At 33.4% G+C, this 19,917-nt stretch overlaps 1 protein-coding gene across 1 annotated transcript; it reads right to left on the reverse strand.

The window, feature by feature from the left end:
• Window positions 1-882: 882 nt before the first annotated feature.
• elB (zinc finger protein elbow B) lies at window positions 883-16,321 on the reverse strand. Its single transcript, XM_072529114.1, has 2 exons — window positions 16,046-16,321; window positions 883-9,256 (listed from the first exon to the last, which is right to left on the reverse strand). The coding sequence occupies exons 1-2, from the start codon at window positions 16,103-16,105 to the stop codon at window positions 7,997-7,999; spliced, it is 1,320 nt and encodes a 439-aa protein (XP_072385215.1). The 5' UTR covers window positions 16,106-16,321; the 3' UTR covers window positions 883-7,996.
• Window positions 16,322-19,917: the final 3,596 nt, after the last annotated feature.

The raw sequence follows: 19,917 nt of genomic DNA on the forward strand, positions 1-19,917 counted from the left end.
GCCGGTGCTCCATCTTGTTGAAACCAAGCTTATTATTATGGAAAGCGTGCAGTGCTGGTGCAATTACTTGCCGTAAAACGTTGCAGTAACGCTCTTCGTTTAAATTTTCGTCATAAACCATAAGAGCGACTATCTTATTATTTTTCACAGCACAAAAAACATATCACCACTGTTCAATGGTATACAACAAGGTTACTATTAAACATTAGCAATAACTGATATTTTTGTCAGAATATTCCATAAACTACTTGATAAATAAATTTTTTTGTTATAAAAATGTATAAAGTTAATTTATTTGAAAACTGCAAGAGATATGTATGGGGAACACTAATACAGATCGAAAAAACATATTTTTCTAAAATATTGAATCACATACAGAGTGTCCCATTTGAAAAAATGAAATTAGGCGAAAATTTAGGATGCCAGTTTTATGCCAATTTTGACAGCACCCTGTATAATGGAAAAGGCAACTTTACACTGTAAACCATAATAAGTTCCAAAGGAATTTAAACTTTTATTCAAATTACATTAAAGGATATTGAACTTTATATACATGGTAGAAAAGTGTAATTTTCATTCAAAAACCATTATAACTCAAAAACGGTTCACAATAGGTATAGGGAAGTATCAACAAAAAAATGTTCAGAATGAAGTGAATATTTCGAAAATTAAAAAATATACAGGTTGTCCCATAAAAAAACGAAGTTATAAGCAACAAAATCCATTCATTCCAATTTTCATGATTCAATTACCTTTAGGTCTAGAGATATTTCTAATTGGCCGTTTATCTGCCTCACCCTGTATAGTAACTATTGTGGTTATAGGTAAAAAAAATACTTTATAACAAAGAAATAAAACACAGACATGAAGTAAATATTTTTAATATACTTTTTTAAAAGAAATAAAACAATAATTACATCAAAATTTAACAATATAAAATATAAAGTCATTTAACTAAAAATACAAAGATATAAAGGACAGGGCACGATCTGACATTACATACACTATCTTCGCTACTATATGCGACTCAGTTAAATCAGTTTCTAAAAAGGAAAATAACATTTTTTTTACTTTCATCATACAGAGATAAAACACGAATTTAACAGATTCAATATCACTAAACTGGTAGATTTTTTAGCCGACCCATATTGAGAAATAAGGAAAAAATAACTCTATTGTCATATATGCATGAGTTGCCTTATATTACAACTTAAACTTCATTAAACATTGTCAATAATTACGTACACATAATTTTAATAGAAAAACATGATGATTTCATCGGAAGTACTTAATGCAATAACAGTACTACCAAGGAATAGTCAACTTATAATTAGCATTAAATTTATGGGAGTGAAATTACTTTTAACAAGCATTAAATTTTTTAAATGAGACATTGTATGTCGCGCACAGATCTGTTAATGTATACAAACCCAATAAAAGAAACGTGCAAAAAGGCTGTATATGATGGTAGAAACAAACAGTATTAAAATCGAAGAGACAGTAGAAATATATAAACATTTATAAAGACATTCTCCTTGTTATCAGTCGATTGTAAACAAAGAGACAGGAAAATGGATGATAAATGAATAATGTTGAGTAATGTTGAGAATTCCATGGATACAAAGAGTTACTAATGTTGAGGTACTTCGTCGCATGTGTAAACAAAAAGAATTACTAAGAATAATCAAAGAGAGGAAAATGCAATACTTGGGTCATGTGTTGAGAGGCGAAAGATATGAATTACTTCAAGTTATACTGGAAGGAAAAGTACAGGGCAAAAGATCAGTAGGAAGACGCCAGAGCTCGTGGCTGAAAGACCTGAGGAGATGGCTCATCCGCAGAAATCTTTAGCGCAGCAGTTTGAAAAACTACAATTGCCATTTGGATCGCCAACCTTCGAAAGGAGACGACGCCATGAGAAGAAGAATGTTGAGATAAGACTTTCGGTAGCATCAGAAACAGGAGACCAGATTTTATTTGATCTTCTTACATTTTTGGGGTATTTTCTCTCATTATTTCCAATTGTTAGAAAGGCACTTTGAATTGTATTTTATATATTGACGGACTGTCAAGTTTACCGATTTTATTCTGGACTAGGGTAGTAGCTCGTTTGCTTTTTCTTCTTATGCGAATGCATATATTCATCCAAAAACCGTTCAAATTTTCATCTAATTAACTTTTCACATACTGCATATTGCAATTATTGGATGTTTCTTTTTTCTTTTTTATTTTTTTCTAATGCTTATGTTTATGTAGAAAAAAATTTCTCTGCCGTTTTAGCACTAAGGTTACTGCCTTCTTCAATACATTTCCAGATATATCCATTCGAGGGCAGAGTTCTTTTTAAAAAGTATCTAGTGTCCAGTTTCTTCAACATTATTCATTCATCAGTTATTTAGGCGTAAATAGGAAAAATCAAAAAGGGGAAACAATATAAAATTAGTTCTATTTTGAATATAAAGATGGATAATGAGGTACTAAAATGAACATCAATTGGACATCTGAATTATGACAGATGAAGTAATCTATATTTCTTTTAATGAACGAGGTTATTAAGAAGTACAAATGCCACTATTCATATGGACTTTATGCTAAGTGCCGTCTCATGATTCTTTAATTTCTGTTAAAATAGTTATTTTTGATTTTTTTCTTTTTTAAATGTGCCGATAAAAATTCTACCAAGAAAAAATTGTTATAAAGAATATTAATTTGTTCTAACTAGAATGAAACAGAAACATATTGTTGTTAAAAGAGCACTTAATTATAATAAAATATGTCAAGGAATAGTTATTAATACAAAAATATTGTTCAAAAAAATTGTAGAAACTTCACAAATTGGTAATTTGTCTTTCATAGTGACAATATAATTATACGTTAAAAACACTTGTACTATGACTAATAATAGTATTCAATTGATGTAATATCTACCTTTTGTTTATAACGTGTAGGTCAAATGATTCTCTGCTTGTTTATATGAATCTATCTTTATTGGTTGACGACCAAAAAGGAAATGAGTTAGGTAAATATTTGAAGAATGTTTCAAGTGAAGTTCAAAATACGTAAAAATTGTATTAATAATTAAGTTTTAATAAACGATGTAAGTAAAAACAGGTACACAATTATTCATATACAATTCTATATGGTTTAAACTTTAAAAGGAAATTGTCCAAATTTTCTATCGGTTCGAAAATATTTTTTTTTTGTGCGAATTTTTATGTTGCAAGCAAAGTTTTATATCGAAATAAACCGAAATTACCCATAACATGTTTTTGTTGACTAGAACGACCTCAGGATCATATCAAATAAACGTAAACAGCGAGCAAAGTACGTGTTAACGGACAGCTGTCAGAAGAAATTAAAATTAGACGTGGAGTGAGACAGGGATGCGTATTGTCGCCAATTCTTTTTAATGCCTACTCCGAAGAGATCCTTAAAAACGCTCTTGAGGGTGAAACAGCTTGAGTTATGGAGTTCCCATTAACATTAGATATGCGGACGACACTGTGATCTTAGCCGAAAATATTGACGATCTTCAGAGACTGGTGACCAAAATAGCGGAGTATGGAAGAGTACGGTCTAACAATGAACGTCAAGAAGACGAAATTTATATCGAAAACTCAAAGAAATTACGAGAATCTTCTAATAAATGGAACCAACGTGGAAAAAGTGGACAAATATGCATATCTGGGAACAATGATTAACTCCACAAATGATTACATTCAGGAGATCAAAATCAGAATAAAAAAGGCTAGAGAAAATTTCAACAAAATGAGAAGAGTGCTATGTACAAGGGATTTAAAATTGAATCTAAGAGTTAGGCTGGCGAGGTGCTATATTTTTTCGACTTTGCTTTATGGAATGGAATCTTGGACCTTGAATGCAACATCAATGAAAAAACTGAAATTATTCGAGCTGTGGGTGTATAGAAGAATTATGAAAATATCGTGGACAGAACACGTGGTTTCTGACAAGGATGAATAAAGAAATAGAAATTTTAAATACAATTAAAACAAGAAAATTGGAATATCTCGGACATATTACACGTGGAAAGAAATACACCTTGCTCGAACTGATTATGCAGGGAAAGATCCAAGGAAAGAGAAGCATAGGGAGGCGTAGAATGTCATGGCTGTGCAACCTGAGAGAGTCGTACGGATGTACATTAAATGAAGTTTTCAGAGCAGCCGTCTCAAAAGTCCAAATAGCTATGATGATTGCCGACCTCCGCCGCGGAAATGGCACTTGAAGAAGAAAAAGAAGTTTTTGTTGATGACGTGTTTTGGCACGCTGATCAAGAAACTGATCAAAATAACAGTATCTATCGTCATTTCCGAGTTGTAACCTTTTTATAATTTTATCGAAGTTTTCCGTAATAACTTGCTGAAAGTGCTGAATCGAAATCCTTCGTCATTTTTTTTATCTATTACAGTTTTTTCAATTTAAAGTTGGAAACACGGACGGACTGACAGACAAACTTAATCTATATGATTGAAATTTTATTTTTGTATTATTATTTTGTTGCAATTATCAATATGTATTCAGAACGGAATAAAAAAGGCAAAAAATGCATTACAAATAACAGAAACCAAAAGATTGTTGCCCAAAAAACAACCAATGCATGCGGCAGAAATGAGAATAATTAGATAGAAGTGGAGAGACAAGAAAGAATACAATTACAGCTTGATAAATTATGGAAAGTCTAGGTGTGGCACCAATTGATGCCAAAATGATAAGAGGATGCTTTAAACTAGCCACATTCAGGTGAGAAGTATGGACGTCTCTCCCTTATCAGAAACAAGGACTCTTACATAATTCTCTTGTTAGAAATAATTTTTTATTAACCCACTTACAACGTACTAGTATCGCAGTCAACCAGTTGCTCAGTTACTTAAAGTCTGTACAACGAATGACAGGGGTAATCAACTCATTGATAGCAACGAATAATCTACATTTCAAATGTTTTCGTTTTAAGGGTGTAATATTGAATGATGTTATTGGATTTCAACTACGTCTGTGGCGAGACATGTTCAAGGTCTTTATGGCGTTGGCGAACATTTTACAAAGATGATATCTAAATGAGCAGTCTCCAGTAGGAATAACTCTGATTACTATGAATTCAGTTTAAGAAGCTCTAGGGGAATTTCTGCGTAACATAGTTTCTTAGTAGACCGTTCCCTTCTCCTGTTTCAGACATCTTTAATGCTGAGGTATTTGGAGATACCGCAAAATAGTCTGAAATCTATTTGAAAAAATAAATATTTTGACCCAATTGAGGTGTTTTGTCATAAACTCTTAAGCACAATAATTTATTTCAGTTACTCTGTACTAAAATAGAACTCATTAGATAAGACCAAGAGATCCATGATCTACATCCACAGTATTGTTTACCAAAAACCTAGAACGATTGTTAATACCAAAATACTTAATATTAAACATTGAACAGCATTATTAAACAAATTAAAAAGTAACTTCATTCAGTAAATTGTAAACATTTGCTACCTGTTTATTTAATTTTCAGGGTTAAAACAAGGAAAATTTTTGAAATAAAATTAAGTATTTTTTTAATTACCAATTAAACAGCTTTAAAAGTAATAAAACAACTTTACTAACGTTAGAGCTGTTATAAAAAATGTAATATTATCAACAAAACAACGTTTCTAAGAAAGCGGAAAAAAGTAATGACTTCGAACAAAAATACGTCTCCGTTTCATGTGTTTACTATAAAAAAGTTAATAATTTTGGTGCATATAAGTACTTGAAGATATTCCTTGCTGAGGAAAACTTAAAAAGTCGTAAGCTCAAAAGTTAGAGCAATAAATAATATTTCTCTTGCTGAGATCTGTACACAAATATATACATATATCCATATTTTGACAAAAAACTTTTCGATTGTCGTGGATGATAGTTTAAAAAATAATTCTTTTGTTAAGATTGGTGTAAAAAAGATGTATTTTGTTTTGTAATATCTTTGTAGCTCATATTGTTTGTTAATCTTTGTTTTCTTTGGGGGTGTTCTAGGTTTACCGTCTTTTGGCTTATGTCACAAGGTCACTTTCTACTCATTGAATTATTTTTGTACCAACACTAAATCTTATTAGTGCTTGGTACTTCAAAATAAGATTAATTTTAATACAAATTACCCAGAAATAATTAAAAATATTGACGTCTTGTTGAACACAAACAAAAAAAACACTTTTTTTTGGACTATTAACCACAAAAATCGAAAATTATTTACAAAAAGCACAATTTCCAATTCGATATCAACCAAAATATTTTCGTTATGTCTATGTTTCAGAAAATTTAGGTACCAAAAAAGTTTGAAACTATTTGAAGAATAATCTAATCAACTAAGGTGGCAGGTGCTTACCCGAAACCAAACCCACAAACATTTATTATGTTTATAAACAACAGATCTTTCTGGTTGTAGTTTCAAAGGGGTATCTGGTTGTAGCTTTATCTACAAATAATATTGATTTACACTTTTAATACTTGTTCAATCTTCATAGTAATGATTAATTCAGATGGAGAATGTTTAGTTTCAGATTAAGTGTAAATAATTGCTGAAAAACAATTTATATTATATGAGTCCGATAGAGGGATAAATCATTGATAGGATAGGCAAGTCCCCAGTACTTAGTCTTCTTCTAGTGCCGACTCCACGAAAGAAGGTTAGCTATAACTATAATTCAGTAACGTCCAAAACATTCCAAAATGGATATAACTGAAATGAAATAGGTATATTGTGAGAATACCACGAAGAATGGAGTAGGTTCGAATAAGAAACGGAATAAAGTTAACCTTAACCAGAAAACCAAGTATTCAAAAAGTTATCAATAAAGTCAATACAGATTGCTACATAATTTCTTGGAATTGGAAGCATTCAGGAAAAGGCGTAAGCAAAGGTCTCATCGTGTTTAGGTAAATAGAATATTGAAGAAAGGATGAATCTTAAGTAAAATAGAGAGTATCTAGAAAGACTAAACAATTCCGTAAAATAATACAGCAATTGATAATAGAAAGAAGAATAAATTCTTTTGCGAATTTTGATTTTTAAGTAGGTATTTTCTTCATTTTGGTTTTCGATAGGTCTTCTCAATAGTTGATTTATATTCTTTTAAGCTTTAACAATGAGTATAATACATACATAGTTTAATATTTCCTGGTTTGATATTCGAATTGGAAATGTGTTCCATTTGGAAGTAGCTCACAGCAACGCTGCAGGCAATGTTAACAACTATATACATTGAAAGTTAAGATGTCATTCAAAAATGTACAGTATTAAAAATAATATCACACTGTTACGTCCACACAATAATACACCGGGTTTAACAAAGTGATTCATTAATTTTTTTAGTCTTAGCAATAAGGAAGTGAAGGATTGTCTTAGTAGAAAAGCGTTACTATGTCACTAAGCGTTTCCCATTCACAGAGGACATGTATAGCGATTTCTTCTTCAACTTTTCCAACAAAAGAAACTATACATACTTAGGAATCAAAGTAAACATATAGACATAAAAAGTGTTGACATAAAGAACGTTATATGAAAGTAGATCTCTTCAAAATGTTTGGTAAGAAGTACTTAATAGTACAGATATAAAAATCTAGCTATAGTAAATAAATCCTGCGATCTTGAGAAATTATATGCATTAATATTTGAAATCATTTCAATAAAACGGACCTAAAATCTAACAAAGAAGAATAAAACTTGTTTAATATCTAGAAAATTGTGCATACAAGTTGCAAAAGATTAATGATATTGAAACAAATCATGTAATGTGAGGAATTAATATCCTACATAAGATCTTATCGTGATACTGTCTCCTTAGTCGCAAATTTGTAAACCTTAGGTATGTACTTACCAACTTTCAAAAAATATAGAGTATCTTTACTAAAAGAAAAACCATTCACTTCCCACTGCCAGGAATATTTAAGGTAATCTTTAAGACTAGGAAAAGTCTATAACACAGCATCTTAGTATTTGGCTTCTGGAGAACATCTACTGATGCATACCTGGGGCAGCACCTAGCCTAGGCCCGTAAAGCGAGTATGGGGAGAGATATGGAGAGATTCCTGGATGTCCCAAGGGAAACCCCGCCAGCGAGGATGAAGTAAGCGAGGGGGGCAACAAGGACGGTTTGCTGTACGGGTGGTATCTCGCCGTCGCCAAAGGGCTGAGAGGAGGCGTTGGATATGTTCTATGAAGCAGGGGATGCGTGGGAGGCAGTCCTGGCGAACCTAACATCGATAAAGCGGAACCGGTATCCGATATCGCTCCACTAGTATGAGTCCTTAAGTGAGATAACAGTTCTTCTGAGCTAGAAAACCTTTTACCGCAGTAGGCTGCATCTCCGGATATCCAATTGCACACGTAGGGTAAATGAGAAGCTGCGGCCAAAGCGGCTAGCTGCGCGTGGGCGTATGCGGTAGCTGCTGGACTATGGCTCATGTATCCGACAGTCGTGGGTGGTTTTACGTGATCACACTGTGTGCAGCCGGCCGGACAAGACTTTACAACACTCGAGGCACCTAATAAGTGAGAACTAACACTACATCCCGTACAGTACGGATCTCTACACACCGAAGATAGTGAGTCTTGCGTTTTCATTCTGCCATAACCGAGATACGGAACTAGTCCACTACTTTTTAAAGCATGCTGGTTCATTAAAGTACTGGCCATTAAGTCCATGGATAAAGGGAAAGAATGCGATGGATATGCTCCCAGAAACGGGGAAGTCGTAGGAGGAACTCCCGGTTTGAAAGTTCCTAACGGCAAATCCTTTATAGCCGGATCAGAAGACGACGTCAGTATATTCGGCGTAAAGGCTGTCTTTGAAGCAGACGACGAAGGAGTGTGCGGAGTTGTCCTTTCGCTGGATTTCTCGGGAGTAGCTGTTCCTTCTGCATGGCTTTCAGTTGCAGGACTCTTCCTTTCAGCCGGGGAAGCTCTAGGAGAAAGACTAATATTGCTGGAACATCTTCCGTTCGTAATGGGCTTCGAAGCTATCGGCGTTCGTACCCTATTGCCGCTCGAACCAGAGTTGGATCTCTCTTCGGGGGATCTGGACTTTTCTCTCGGGCTAATAATGTCCAGTTTGGAATTGTTATGAGACAAATCCTTTTTTTCTTTTTGGCAATCTGTCTTAGCAGACTTGTTTGATTTTTCTGAACTTTGAAGAAGCTTTGCATTCGGGGTATCTGCTCCTATCTGACTACATGTTTGGGCCAACAATGCGAGAGGACTCTTCTTTGCATCCAACTGAAACAAAGAAAACATTTTAAGTAATATTGAAGACTCAAGCATAAACTGTTACATACTAGAAACCAAAAACTTTAGGTGACAATTTATATATGATTACGGTTGTGTTTGTGATTATATTTTCTATAGCTACGTTGTCAAATAAGAGATTACTTAATTTAATCAAAAATTGATTTTGTTTCGTTAATTCCTCTTATTTATCTACAAAACGCTATATTTACTAATTACTTTTTGCTATGTTTTAGATAGGTACTAAGAAGACACAGATTTATAAATAATTTTTTGTTAAATGTACAGCAAAAAGTAAAGTTTGTGGCATGTTTCACATTGAATTTTATCTGGGAATCAACCAGAACAATTGGAAGTAAAATTTTGAAAGGTGTTACGTTAGGTAGGACATATATTACTGCTATCTTCATGGCTATTGGTAATTATATAAAATACTGCCCTTTACTTAGAACTGATGTCTTCAATGAGTTGTTAAGGACTGCCTGTTTAATCCTAACTTTTGTTTATGACCTGTTTCTTTCAAGATAAATAATGAATCTCTTCACCGGACTTAATACACATTGTCACACCTATGTTGCATATCTGACATCTATCAAATTCTCTATTTTTAATGTAAGATTAATGTTCGTGTATCCTGTTCGTTAGTGACTTAGAAGTTTTATCTAAATAAAATTCACATTCACAAGTTATTTTATTCTTATCTTCTATAAATACGGTAGTTTGTTCTTTCCTGTTCATCTATAAAATATATCTGAATGTTATTGAACGTTTTACAAAAACTAGAGGAATACAGCTGAAAATGGTACTAAAGAATCTGTCAAAAATGTTTAAGGAAAACGTAAAGAAAGAAAGCAAACAATTAATACAAGGAAAGCCTTTCCAGAAGAGTTGGAAGTGAACGAATGGATTTCCAATTAAAGACCGAAATTGTTAAGTAATGATAAAAAATACTATCTGATCAGTGGAATAGAACAAGTGGGCAAAATGCAAAAGAGGACACAATATTCTAAAAAAATCTTTATTGTTCCAAACGATTTTAAAGGAAATGATGTAAAAGCTATAGGAGCGCAAGATGAAGTAAGGGACGCTGATGAAGAAATCTAACCATCCAGTTTAGATGACATATGCCAGGAAAACAAAAGTATAAAAAATCACAAATCACCAAGAAAAGACAAAATGCCAGCTGGAATATGGAAGGCAAGACCTGATATTCTGGCAGAAAAAAAATATACAACTTAATATCAGATATTTTGAGCAAAGAAGAAATGTCAGGGTAACTGAAAGCTGCAATATGTTCTCTTCATAAGAAAAACAAAGCTCTAGATTGTTCTAACTATAGAGTGAGTTTCAACAATAGATGTTGGATAGAAAATGTTCGAAAAGCTATGGAACGGAATAGTGAATCCGATTACGGAAGCTACCTTGATTTCATGTGTAATAAGATGACTAACCAGATCTTCTCCGTAAAGCAATTTTAGAGAAGTGATATCAATATAACGTCAATAGGCACCAATTATATATAGACATCAGAATCTTATATGACAGAGTAAAAATAGGATGTCTTGTGAAGGCGTTGAGAGAACTCGATGTGCAAAATCAACTAAATGCTTTGGTATGACACTAGCAGATACTTATAATCATGTTGTGAACGAAGGAAGAAGATTTCTGAACCATTCTGAATTAAGTTTAGAGTGAGAGAGGAAGGTATAATTTCAGCAAAACCTTTGAAAGCTCTCTTGAATAAAAAAACTATGTAGAAATGTAAACTGGACATTAATGAGTACGAAAACTGCTACAATTTAAAATATACTGGGTACCCATATTTTACACAACAGGTCAATCAAAATAAAGACAAGAATAGCAACTAGGGATAGTTTTTCAATGAAGAGTAACGATCAGCTTCGTGTATGGAAGAGAACTAATTTTAAAGAGGTCTAATGAGTAAGCTCTACAGCATGAAATAAGCCATGATAGATGTATGGAGTACCCTGATGTACTAACGGAGATAGAAATCGCCAGGTTAAGATGAGTACTTACATGGAAAAGATGCTACAAGGGTGATCGGTTAATAAACTGTATCTCGGAGCCGAGTAAGCAGAAGACATCGAAAGAGACCTCACCTTAGCTGGATGATTGTTGCCATATTAAGAAAGATTTGAGGAAGCTTAGATTCAAAAGATGGCGTAGCACAGATCAAGATCGACTTGCTTTGAGCAAGATAGTTGGTCAGACCATATGCTACATTATAAAAGAAAATCGAGTTTAATTTTGTTTCGAAAGGCCTCGATCTTGCCACATGAAATAATTGTCCTGCATTTGGTATCTAATTCGATTCACGAATGTTTTTTAGCCAAGAAAGTTGTTTTCTTCCTACACCTTTCCGGCCTTCTATTATGCCTTTAAGAATTAGTTGTAGTATTCTATAATGATTTCCTCTCAATAAATGTCCCAGATAAAAGATTTTCCGGTATTTAGCAGTCTTTAGTAATTCTCTATCTTTGTTGGTCCCTCCTTAGTACTTCCTTGTCGTCCAAGGTATCTCTTCAACATTTTTCTACGAATCCACACTGACTAAAAATGTAACTGAACGTGGATCACAATTCTATATCTCATATTTCTATAAAATGATACTTCTTTGGAGCTGGAAAACGTAATGCAGCTTTTAGGAAGGTAAGAGTAAAGTACTATCCAAAACTAAGTATCATGAAACCGTTCTCTTGTCCAGATTAAACTGTTTAAATGAACCATTTCATATTGACCCTGCAAGGACGACTACGACAACTTTTCCAGGAATGCATAAATAAACATGAAATACCTGAGGAATGGAAAGAATCGCATATGAGCACCATCCATAAAAAGGGAGATAAATCGAAACCTGAAAACTATAGAGAAATTGCAGTTACTAGTAGTATTAGCAAAATATATGGGAAAATAATAAAAAATCGAATAGAAGAAGAATACCAAGATATGGAAGCCGAAGAACAGGCTGGTTTTCGTGCAGGTCGATCTACAATAGACCATGTCTTCTCTATTACTCAGATAATTGAAAAGAAAGTTGCTCGTGGCCAAGAAGTCCATCTGACGTTCGTAGACCTTAGGAAAGCATATGATAGTATCCCGCTTGATAAATTATGGGAGGCACTGGGGAAAACAAATATAAATATAGAATTGATTGAAGCAGTAAAAACGTTGTACTACCAACAAACAACAAGAATTAAAACAGGAAATCTGATAACACCGGGATTCAAAGTGACTAAAGGACTAAGACAAGGATGCTGTATATCCCCAACATTATTTAAAATATACCTCGAAGCAGCACTCAACAAATGGAAGAAAAAATGTACGAATATGGGCATACCACTAATAGACTTAACTTTGTACACTCTGTGCTTTGCGGATGACCAGGTCATCATCGCACAGGACTCTGAAGACCTTAGTTACATGATGCGAAAACTATTAGAAGAGTTTACCGAGTGGGGTTGGAAGTGAATATGGAAAAAACTGAGTACATGAGTATCGGAGGAGATCAACATAACCTTCTCGTAGCTTCTCGATAACTACAAATACCTAGGAGTAAAGATCACTCAAGACGGAAAATTAGATGCAGCCATTAAGGAACGAAATACACAGGGAAGGAAAGGCATAGCCTTACTAAACAGCGTACTGTGGGATAAAAACATCTCTAAAGACAATAAAAGAAGAATATACAACACCATAATAAAAAGTATCACAACATATGGATGCGAAGTGTGGCCCCTAAAAGACAGATCAGAGAAAATGCTTAGAGCAACAGAAATGGACTTCTGGCGCCGCTCGGCGGGAATCTCCAGACGCGACAGAATAACAAACGAGAGAGTCCGAGAAATCATGGGGGTTACACATAATATTGTTGATGACATCAAAACGACACAACTCAGATGGTACGGACACGTAAGGAGAATGCCGGAGAATAGAATACCGAGACAAATTCTTGAATGGCAACCAAGAGGTAGGCGAAGACCAGGAAGGCCTAGAAGAAGTTGGAGAGAAGGAGTTGATAAAGAAATCAGAGAAAGAGAACTGGAGGACGATCTATGGAACGATAGAATGAGATGGAGATTGGAAATCGGAAGACGTCGAAGAACGTTGTAAACCGAAATTATATATATGTATATATAAGATAAAAACGGGAAGCCAGAATTTTAAATAACATCGCTGATATTATTTAATGATGATTTATTAGGTATCCGCTAATGATTTTTTTATAAAATGGTTAAAAACTTGTCTATTTTAAAAAACTGCACATGTAATATTTCGTAGAACGTCCAACGACACAAACAACTACAAAGTTTATGTCCCGTCACAATCCACGATTTGAACATTATGCTTCATTTATTTATATTTTAAAGTTGTTACACCTGGCACATAAATTTGTCTCGTTCACTTTTGTGTTTTTTCCCGTGCCTGGCAATAACTTTATGTTAATAATGCCCGTGTAGCTATTTACATAATGGCATTGTTATTTATTACCTATTTATTAGATTTTATAAGGCAGCTATGTAAACTGTCGAAGGCTTTATCTTATCCTGCAATAAAGGATATTTACTCACACTATTATTTATCAGAATAATAAATTAAAGTATTTTAGTTGTGTAAGTATGTGTGGGTTATTTTTTGTTATCGTTTGAGTTGAATGAAAGTTACTATAATAAAAAAAATGGATTAGTATAATTATAGTATAATTATATACCAGTAATTATATACCAGTAATAAACATTTTTTGGTTTTGTTTGTCTCATATTTGATATATTTTTACTACAAGCAGTGAATTATGGCTTTTTCGTATGCTCACGGCAACGAAAAGTTGATGTTTACGCAGGACTAACTTAAAAGTTTGCACCACAATTAGATATTCATTCCCACGATTTTTTCGTTCAATTGCTTACAGTTATGATCGGAAATGGTGACAAGCATATTCCGAATATAACTCACATCAGAAGAACTACGAAAGCAGTAACTTTAATTTGTTGGCTGCTAATTAAAGGCAGTATATGAGAAAGAATATTACATGGTGTATTGTTAAGAAAATATGTAAATATTCTGAAGATGTACTTGTCTATCTTTTTGAAAAAGCTGAAAAACTGTTTCGCTTAAACGTTTTTCTTGTTTTCCCTTTTTGTCATAACTATGTCTAGATATTATGCCAGCCAGTAAGTTCCTTTTACTTATTTGTACCCTCCTTCGTTTTTTTATTGATCATCCCTCTAATATGATAGCGAAAGAGACTTTTGCCGAATAGATAGCCAAGATAAAATAGAAAACTGTAAGTAGTAATAATTTTGTAGATATTAAAGTGGTTTCAAAAATGTTATTAAAAACTCCTTTATAAGAATATATATTTATTCAAGCAGCCCTTTCGTGCTAGATCACAGAACGTTTTCGGAATGACTATTCCATCATCAGTGCTGCTACTAGGTACGTGTATGAAGCCACTAAATATACGGGCAAAAATCTTAAGATATTATCATATTCCTGTTAATGATTAAGTTGGTATTACAAGTAGTTTTTTCTTCTTTAGCTTGTCTATAAAATGGTTTTTTTTACTCGATTATCTGTACATTATCATGGGAGAATCAAACAATAAAGACATAAGAATTTATCCTAAATAAGATCATGTTCTAAAATGCGATGGATATCAAAACTTCCTGGAAAATCAAGGATGAAACATATATGTATATACTGTATCATTGTATCAACATCGTATTTTGTAAACATTTCTCATTGTACACATACTGAAAACAAGCTGGAACGAAACCAACGAAAATATATAATGGAACATGAACATTTTCCTTATAAAATATAAGAATATAACTTGTGATTTGCGTAAGCTGTTGTCTTCAAAGGAATGAGAGAAAAAGGGAACTTATAGAAGAACCTATTAAGATTAAAAGTATTTTTCCGATAGAGAAGACAGAGAAATAAATACCAGGTACGCTTTGATAAAAATTTACCAAAATATAGAATGAAAAGGAAAATACATCAAATAATTACAAATGTAAAAATACACAAAGTGACTAAGGATGGACGAACAAAACAAAAAAACAAAGGATGTAAATAAAAAAACCAAAAATAAAGGAATATTAAAAAACAAAAGTAAACGTAGAGAAAAAACTACTACGACCTGTACAAGGAAACAACTCGTTTACGATTTAAGATAAACAGCCGAAGATAGAAGAAAATGAAATAAAAAACATAAAGCGGCAATGAATATGTCCTGACTAGAAACACTACAAAGTTTTCAACAACTTAATGGATCTATTTCCTAATAAAGGTATTAACAGCTTTTGACAGTTTTTTTAGATAAATCTCCTACATACCTTTGTTACAAAAACACTGCTAGGATGGCGAGAAGGTTTAAAACGTATTATTTAAACACCAATCAACCTAGAACATGATACGGCTATTGTCCAGAAATCACCTTTAAAATGTCAAAGTTTTGTCAATTTTAAAGCTTTATTTTATACATTCTAAAAATGCAGTAACTACTTAAATTATTTATATATTCAACATATATTTTTACTGATTTATTTTCAAAACTAGAGATCTGATTAAGTCAGTTTATATTATTGTTTTAACGGAAAACTTAACAACAAAGCTGAAAATATAGGATAAGTGACAAGTTATGATCGGTTAGCATAATAGAGAATCGCTTATTTCAGATATAGTATCGGCGTCAGATACTTTCCGCAGGTAGTACCTGTGTAAGGTGGTAAATAGTCCTAATTATTTTAAAAGACTTACTGTAGTAGGTAGAGGAGTAAGATATTCCGGTCTCAAATACTGATTAGAAGAAGTCAACATAATGTCACAATGTGTTCCATAAGCTAAACAAAAACTTCACAACTTCACAAAAGTTCGTTTATCACCCGCGAGATTACACTACAACATACCACCTTTCCTCAAACGTTGGCATGACTAAACTGACGGCAGCGAAGCTCAGTTGGCCATGCGACAAGCGCTCTCTGCTGTCTGTGACGTCACACGCATTGTTCCATCCCCTCCGTTCTGAGCTTTGACACCCTCGACCGCAGATCAGCGTGTTATTGCTTCTTCTATTTGCTTGTCGACACTCTTTCAAGCTTCCATTGCTCTTTCTACAATTTAACTGACAGCATATGTGTAATACACGTTTTAGTGTTATAGTACAGCGGCTGTGTTTAAATTAATTTCAATTCCCGTGCAGTTGCTCTTAATTAATGAGTTTCTAAGGGAGACGGTAATGTTTGCCTTTAATTTCGCGAAAATGCATAGTAGAGTATCTTTTTATAATCGTATAATTATAAGTTTTTAGATTTCTAAAGTTCAAAAAAGCAAATAAAAAAATATTACCAATAAAATAGGAGGCATGACATTTTTCTAGAAATTATATTTTGGGTCTGTGATCAAGTCAGTGGCGCACTTATAATTTTCCTGGGGGGTGGCGGGGGTTTGGTTGGGACCGATTTTTTTTATGCTATCTCCATTTTGTGTCCTTAAAATTTGGGTTTTAGTTTCATTTAAAGTATCTAAGATAGTAGTGCCAAAGATTCAGGTATCTGTTATCCTGCCTACCAACTAAAACCACTCTCTCCTAAAGTAAATTCAAATTCAAGCTACGGAAGATGTAAACAAATGCACGCTGGAAACACGCGTTTGTTCAGGGCCGGACTAGTAAATTAAATATACAATATAAAACAGACAAACTTTGACAGATACAGATTATAGTACACGAATTTTTTAAACATAAAAGTGATTTACAAGATCGAGAGCTATTTGCGTTATTAACTTTCAGAATCTGATGTACTGCTGTCATTATTAACGTAATAATGAGAGGCTCAACTTAGGCTTCAATTAAATTGTCAAACTCCCACATTTTTGGCTCTACTTCTTCTTTTACATGTCTGGCGCAGTTTTTCCATGGTTACAGCAGATATAGCTTCATGGAATAAATTTTTAATGTCGGAAAATTTAAATGTTGTGTTATTGGCAGCAACATTACTCTTGACTTGCGCCCATACAAGCTCTATTGGATTGAGCTCGCAGTGGTACGGTGGCACCCTTAACGCTGTTCTATTTGTGCTTCTTACCAGTTCGTCTACTATGTACTTATTATATTCGACTTTATGTCGTTTAACGATTTCTAAAAGTTGCACTTTTAACAGCGTTTCTTCAAAGGGAATGTTTTTTGAGCGAAGTTAACTTTGAATATCTGCCTTTTTTGTAGCCATAATGGGAATTTTTTCCAATTTTCTGGAATGGTAAGAGGCATTGTCCCATTTCCATCCATCTCATCATAATAGTCTCCACTTTTGCTCGATTAAAGTGCCCACAGTGCATCTGGAACAAAACCCTTCTCACTTACGATGTGACAGATTATCAAAATTATTTTGAAATTCAGCAGTTGTATAATATCTTCAGTTTTTCCAATTTGTTTTTTGATTCTTCTGTCTAATAGCCAAGCATTGACTACTGCTACATCCAGCATATGATACAAAATACGTTGGTACCATTTTTTGCTTTTGATTTTGATTGGATATCATCCCAATAAGGAATCTTGCAGATCCACACCGCCCATGTGCCTGTTATATTGTTGTACAATGTCTGGGCAATCAATTTCTTTCCTAGCTCTTTCGGTGCCAAAGAATTTTTCCTATTTGGCTGTTGGTTGAGTTCCACAATAATCTGACAGTAAAGACACAATTTTATTGTCACACCACTGGACTGCGTATTGCAGTATTCTCATAAGTACCAAAGTGTTCCTGATTGCTTCCTCTTTGTAATTTTTAATTTCTTGCGTTTGCCAACCTTTATAATTATAATTCATAATTCGATTTGTACGGATTGTTACGATAGAATGTATGTCTCGTTTTGACTTGGGAATATAATATACTTGTTTCAAGTATATTTCTACTTTAAAATAACACAAACATAAGGTAACATTTTGACTGTTGAATTACAAAACAAGTGGAAAATACGTACATGTAAAGTAGTTGAAATCCACATGTTTTGTAATTTAACAGTCAAAATTTTACCTTATGTTTGTGTTATTTTAAAGTAGAACTATACTTTCAGGTTTTTCACAAATGATGATCCGACTGGACCGAAAACGTTTTGAAAATTTGTAATCCTTTTGTTTTACCAATGTATTCCAATTTATTCCAGCAGTTTGTCGTCAGAATCGAAAGACACACTCGTACCTGAGTTGAGTTGAAATGCCTATGAATGAGGTATCTTTAAACTTCTCACCAGGTACTACACAGTATGCTTCAAAATAACAGCATTCATCAATAAAGTCATCTCCAAGATCATTTCTGTAAGTTTCTATGAGATTTTAAGCTTTTTATCTCAAAATATTTTCTTCTACTTTTTCAGAAGATTTTGCGATTTGTGTCAGAAAATTAAATGAATATTGATACTCTTTGGATGACTGATACCTTTTTTTAAATTCAACTATGAACTGATCAATGATGACTAAAAAGGTATTGATTTTAAAACATGCTATGCAATTAAGTTCAAGATCTTCAGCTCCTCCGTGATCATGTTTCATTTGAAAATTCTTATACAGTCTTTTTTGTAACTTTTATTTTCAATAATTTTAAGAACAAGTGATTAATATCAAGAGCAATAATCAAAATCATTTTTTTAAGAAGAGAAATCTTCTACTAGATACCTATACAACTATGTAACACTTAGAACATCTATTGTCTGAGACTGTATTTTTTGCATATTTTTTTAAGACGGTATAAAATTCCTCCAAAAGCAAACCACAAAGGCTCTCTCAAATTTTTTAAGAATTCCTACAGCTTCGCATCTTGTGGTGGCTTTTTCTATGGATTCATTTTATATTGAAGTTAAAACGAATAAAAAAAATAAATCAAGGAAACGAGTGAAACGTATTCAAGATTGGAAGCACCTTAAAAGACAGGAACAAAAACGTAAAGGCGAGGAATATAAAACTAAAAAGGTGAAGGTAAAAAGCTAAAGTATTACAGTCAGCATGCCAATGTAGGCGAAAGTGTTATGATAAGATTGATAATGCTCAAAGACAGAATATATTTTCGCGATTTTACCGCTAGTAACACGCTTAGTATCAAGCAGAAAGTGTGGAAGAAAAACTCAAAGATATGCAAAGGCTGGCACCAGAGAACATGGAAAGCAGAAGGTCTTTTTCTAGGATACATTGTTTAAAAGATTCTACCAGAAATCGAACAGAAGTTTGTCAAAGCATATATTTAAGCACCTATGACATTTCTACAGCAAAGGGCAACTGTACGAGTAGACAACGAAACCTCACAAGAATTCACGATAAAACGGGGAGTACGTCAGGACTGCATTTTATCACCGACGTTGTTCAATACTTACTCGGAAATGCTGTTCAGGGAAGCTATTGATGCTTTAAGAGCTGTCTTCAATCGCCTCAGCAAGATTTTATGTAATATGCACCTGAACATTGATATAAGAACACGCGTCTTGAGATGCTATGTATTTTCTACGCTTTTATATGGAGTCGAAGCCTGGACCTTGACGGAGGTAACATCCAAACGATTAGAAGCCTTCGAAATGTGGTGCTACCGCCGCATGCTCAGAATTTCCTATATCCATCATGTTACAAACAACACCGTGATCCAACGTAT

The sequence above is a fragment of the Diabrotica undecimpunctata genome, chromosome 4 (assembly GCF_040954645.1).
Source record: "Diabrotica undecimpunctata isolate CICGRU chromosome 4, icDiaUnde3, whole genome shotgun sequence".
In the NCBI taxonomy this organism is placed as follows: Eukaryota; Metazoa; Arthropoda; class Insecta; order Coleoptera; family Chrysomelidae; genus Diabrotica; species Diabrotica undecimpunctata.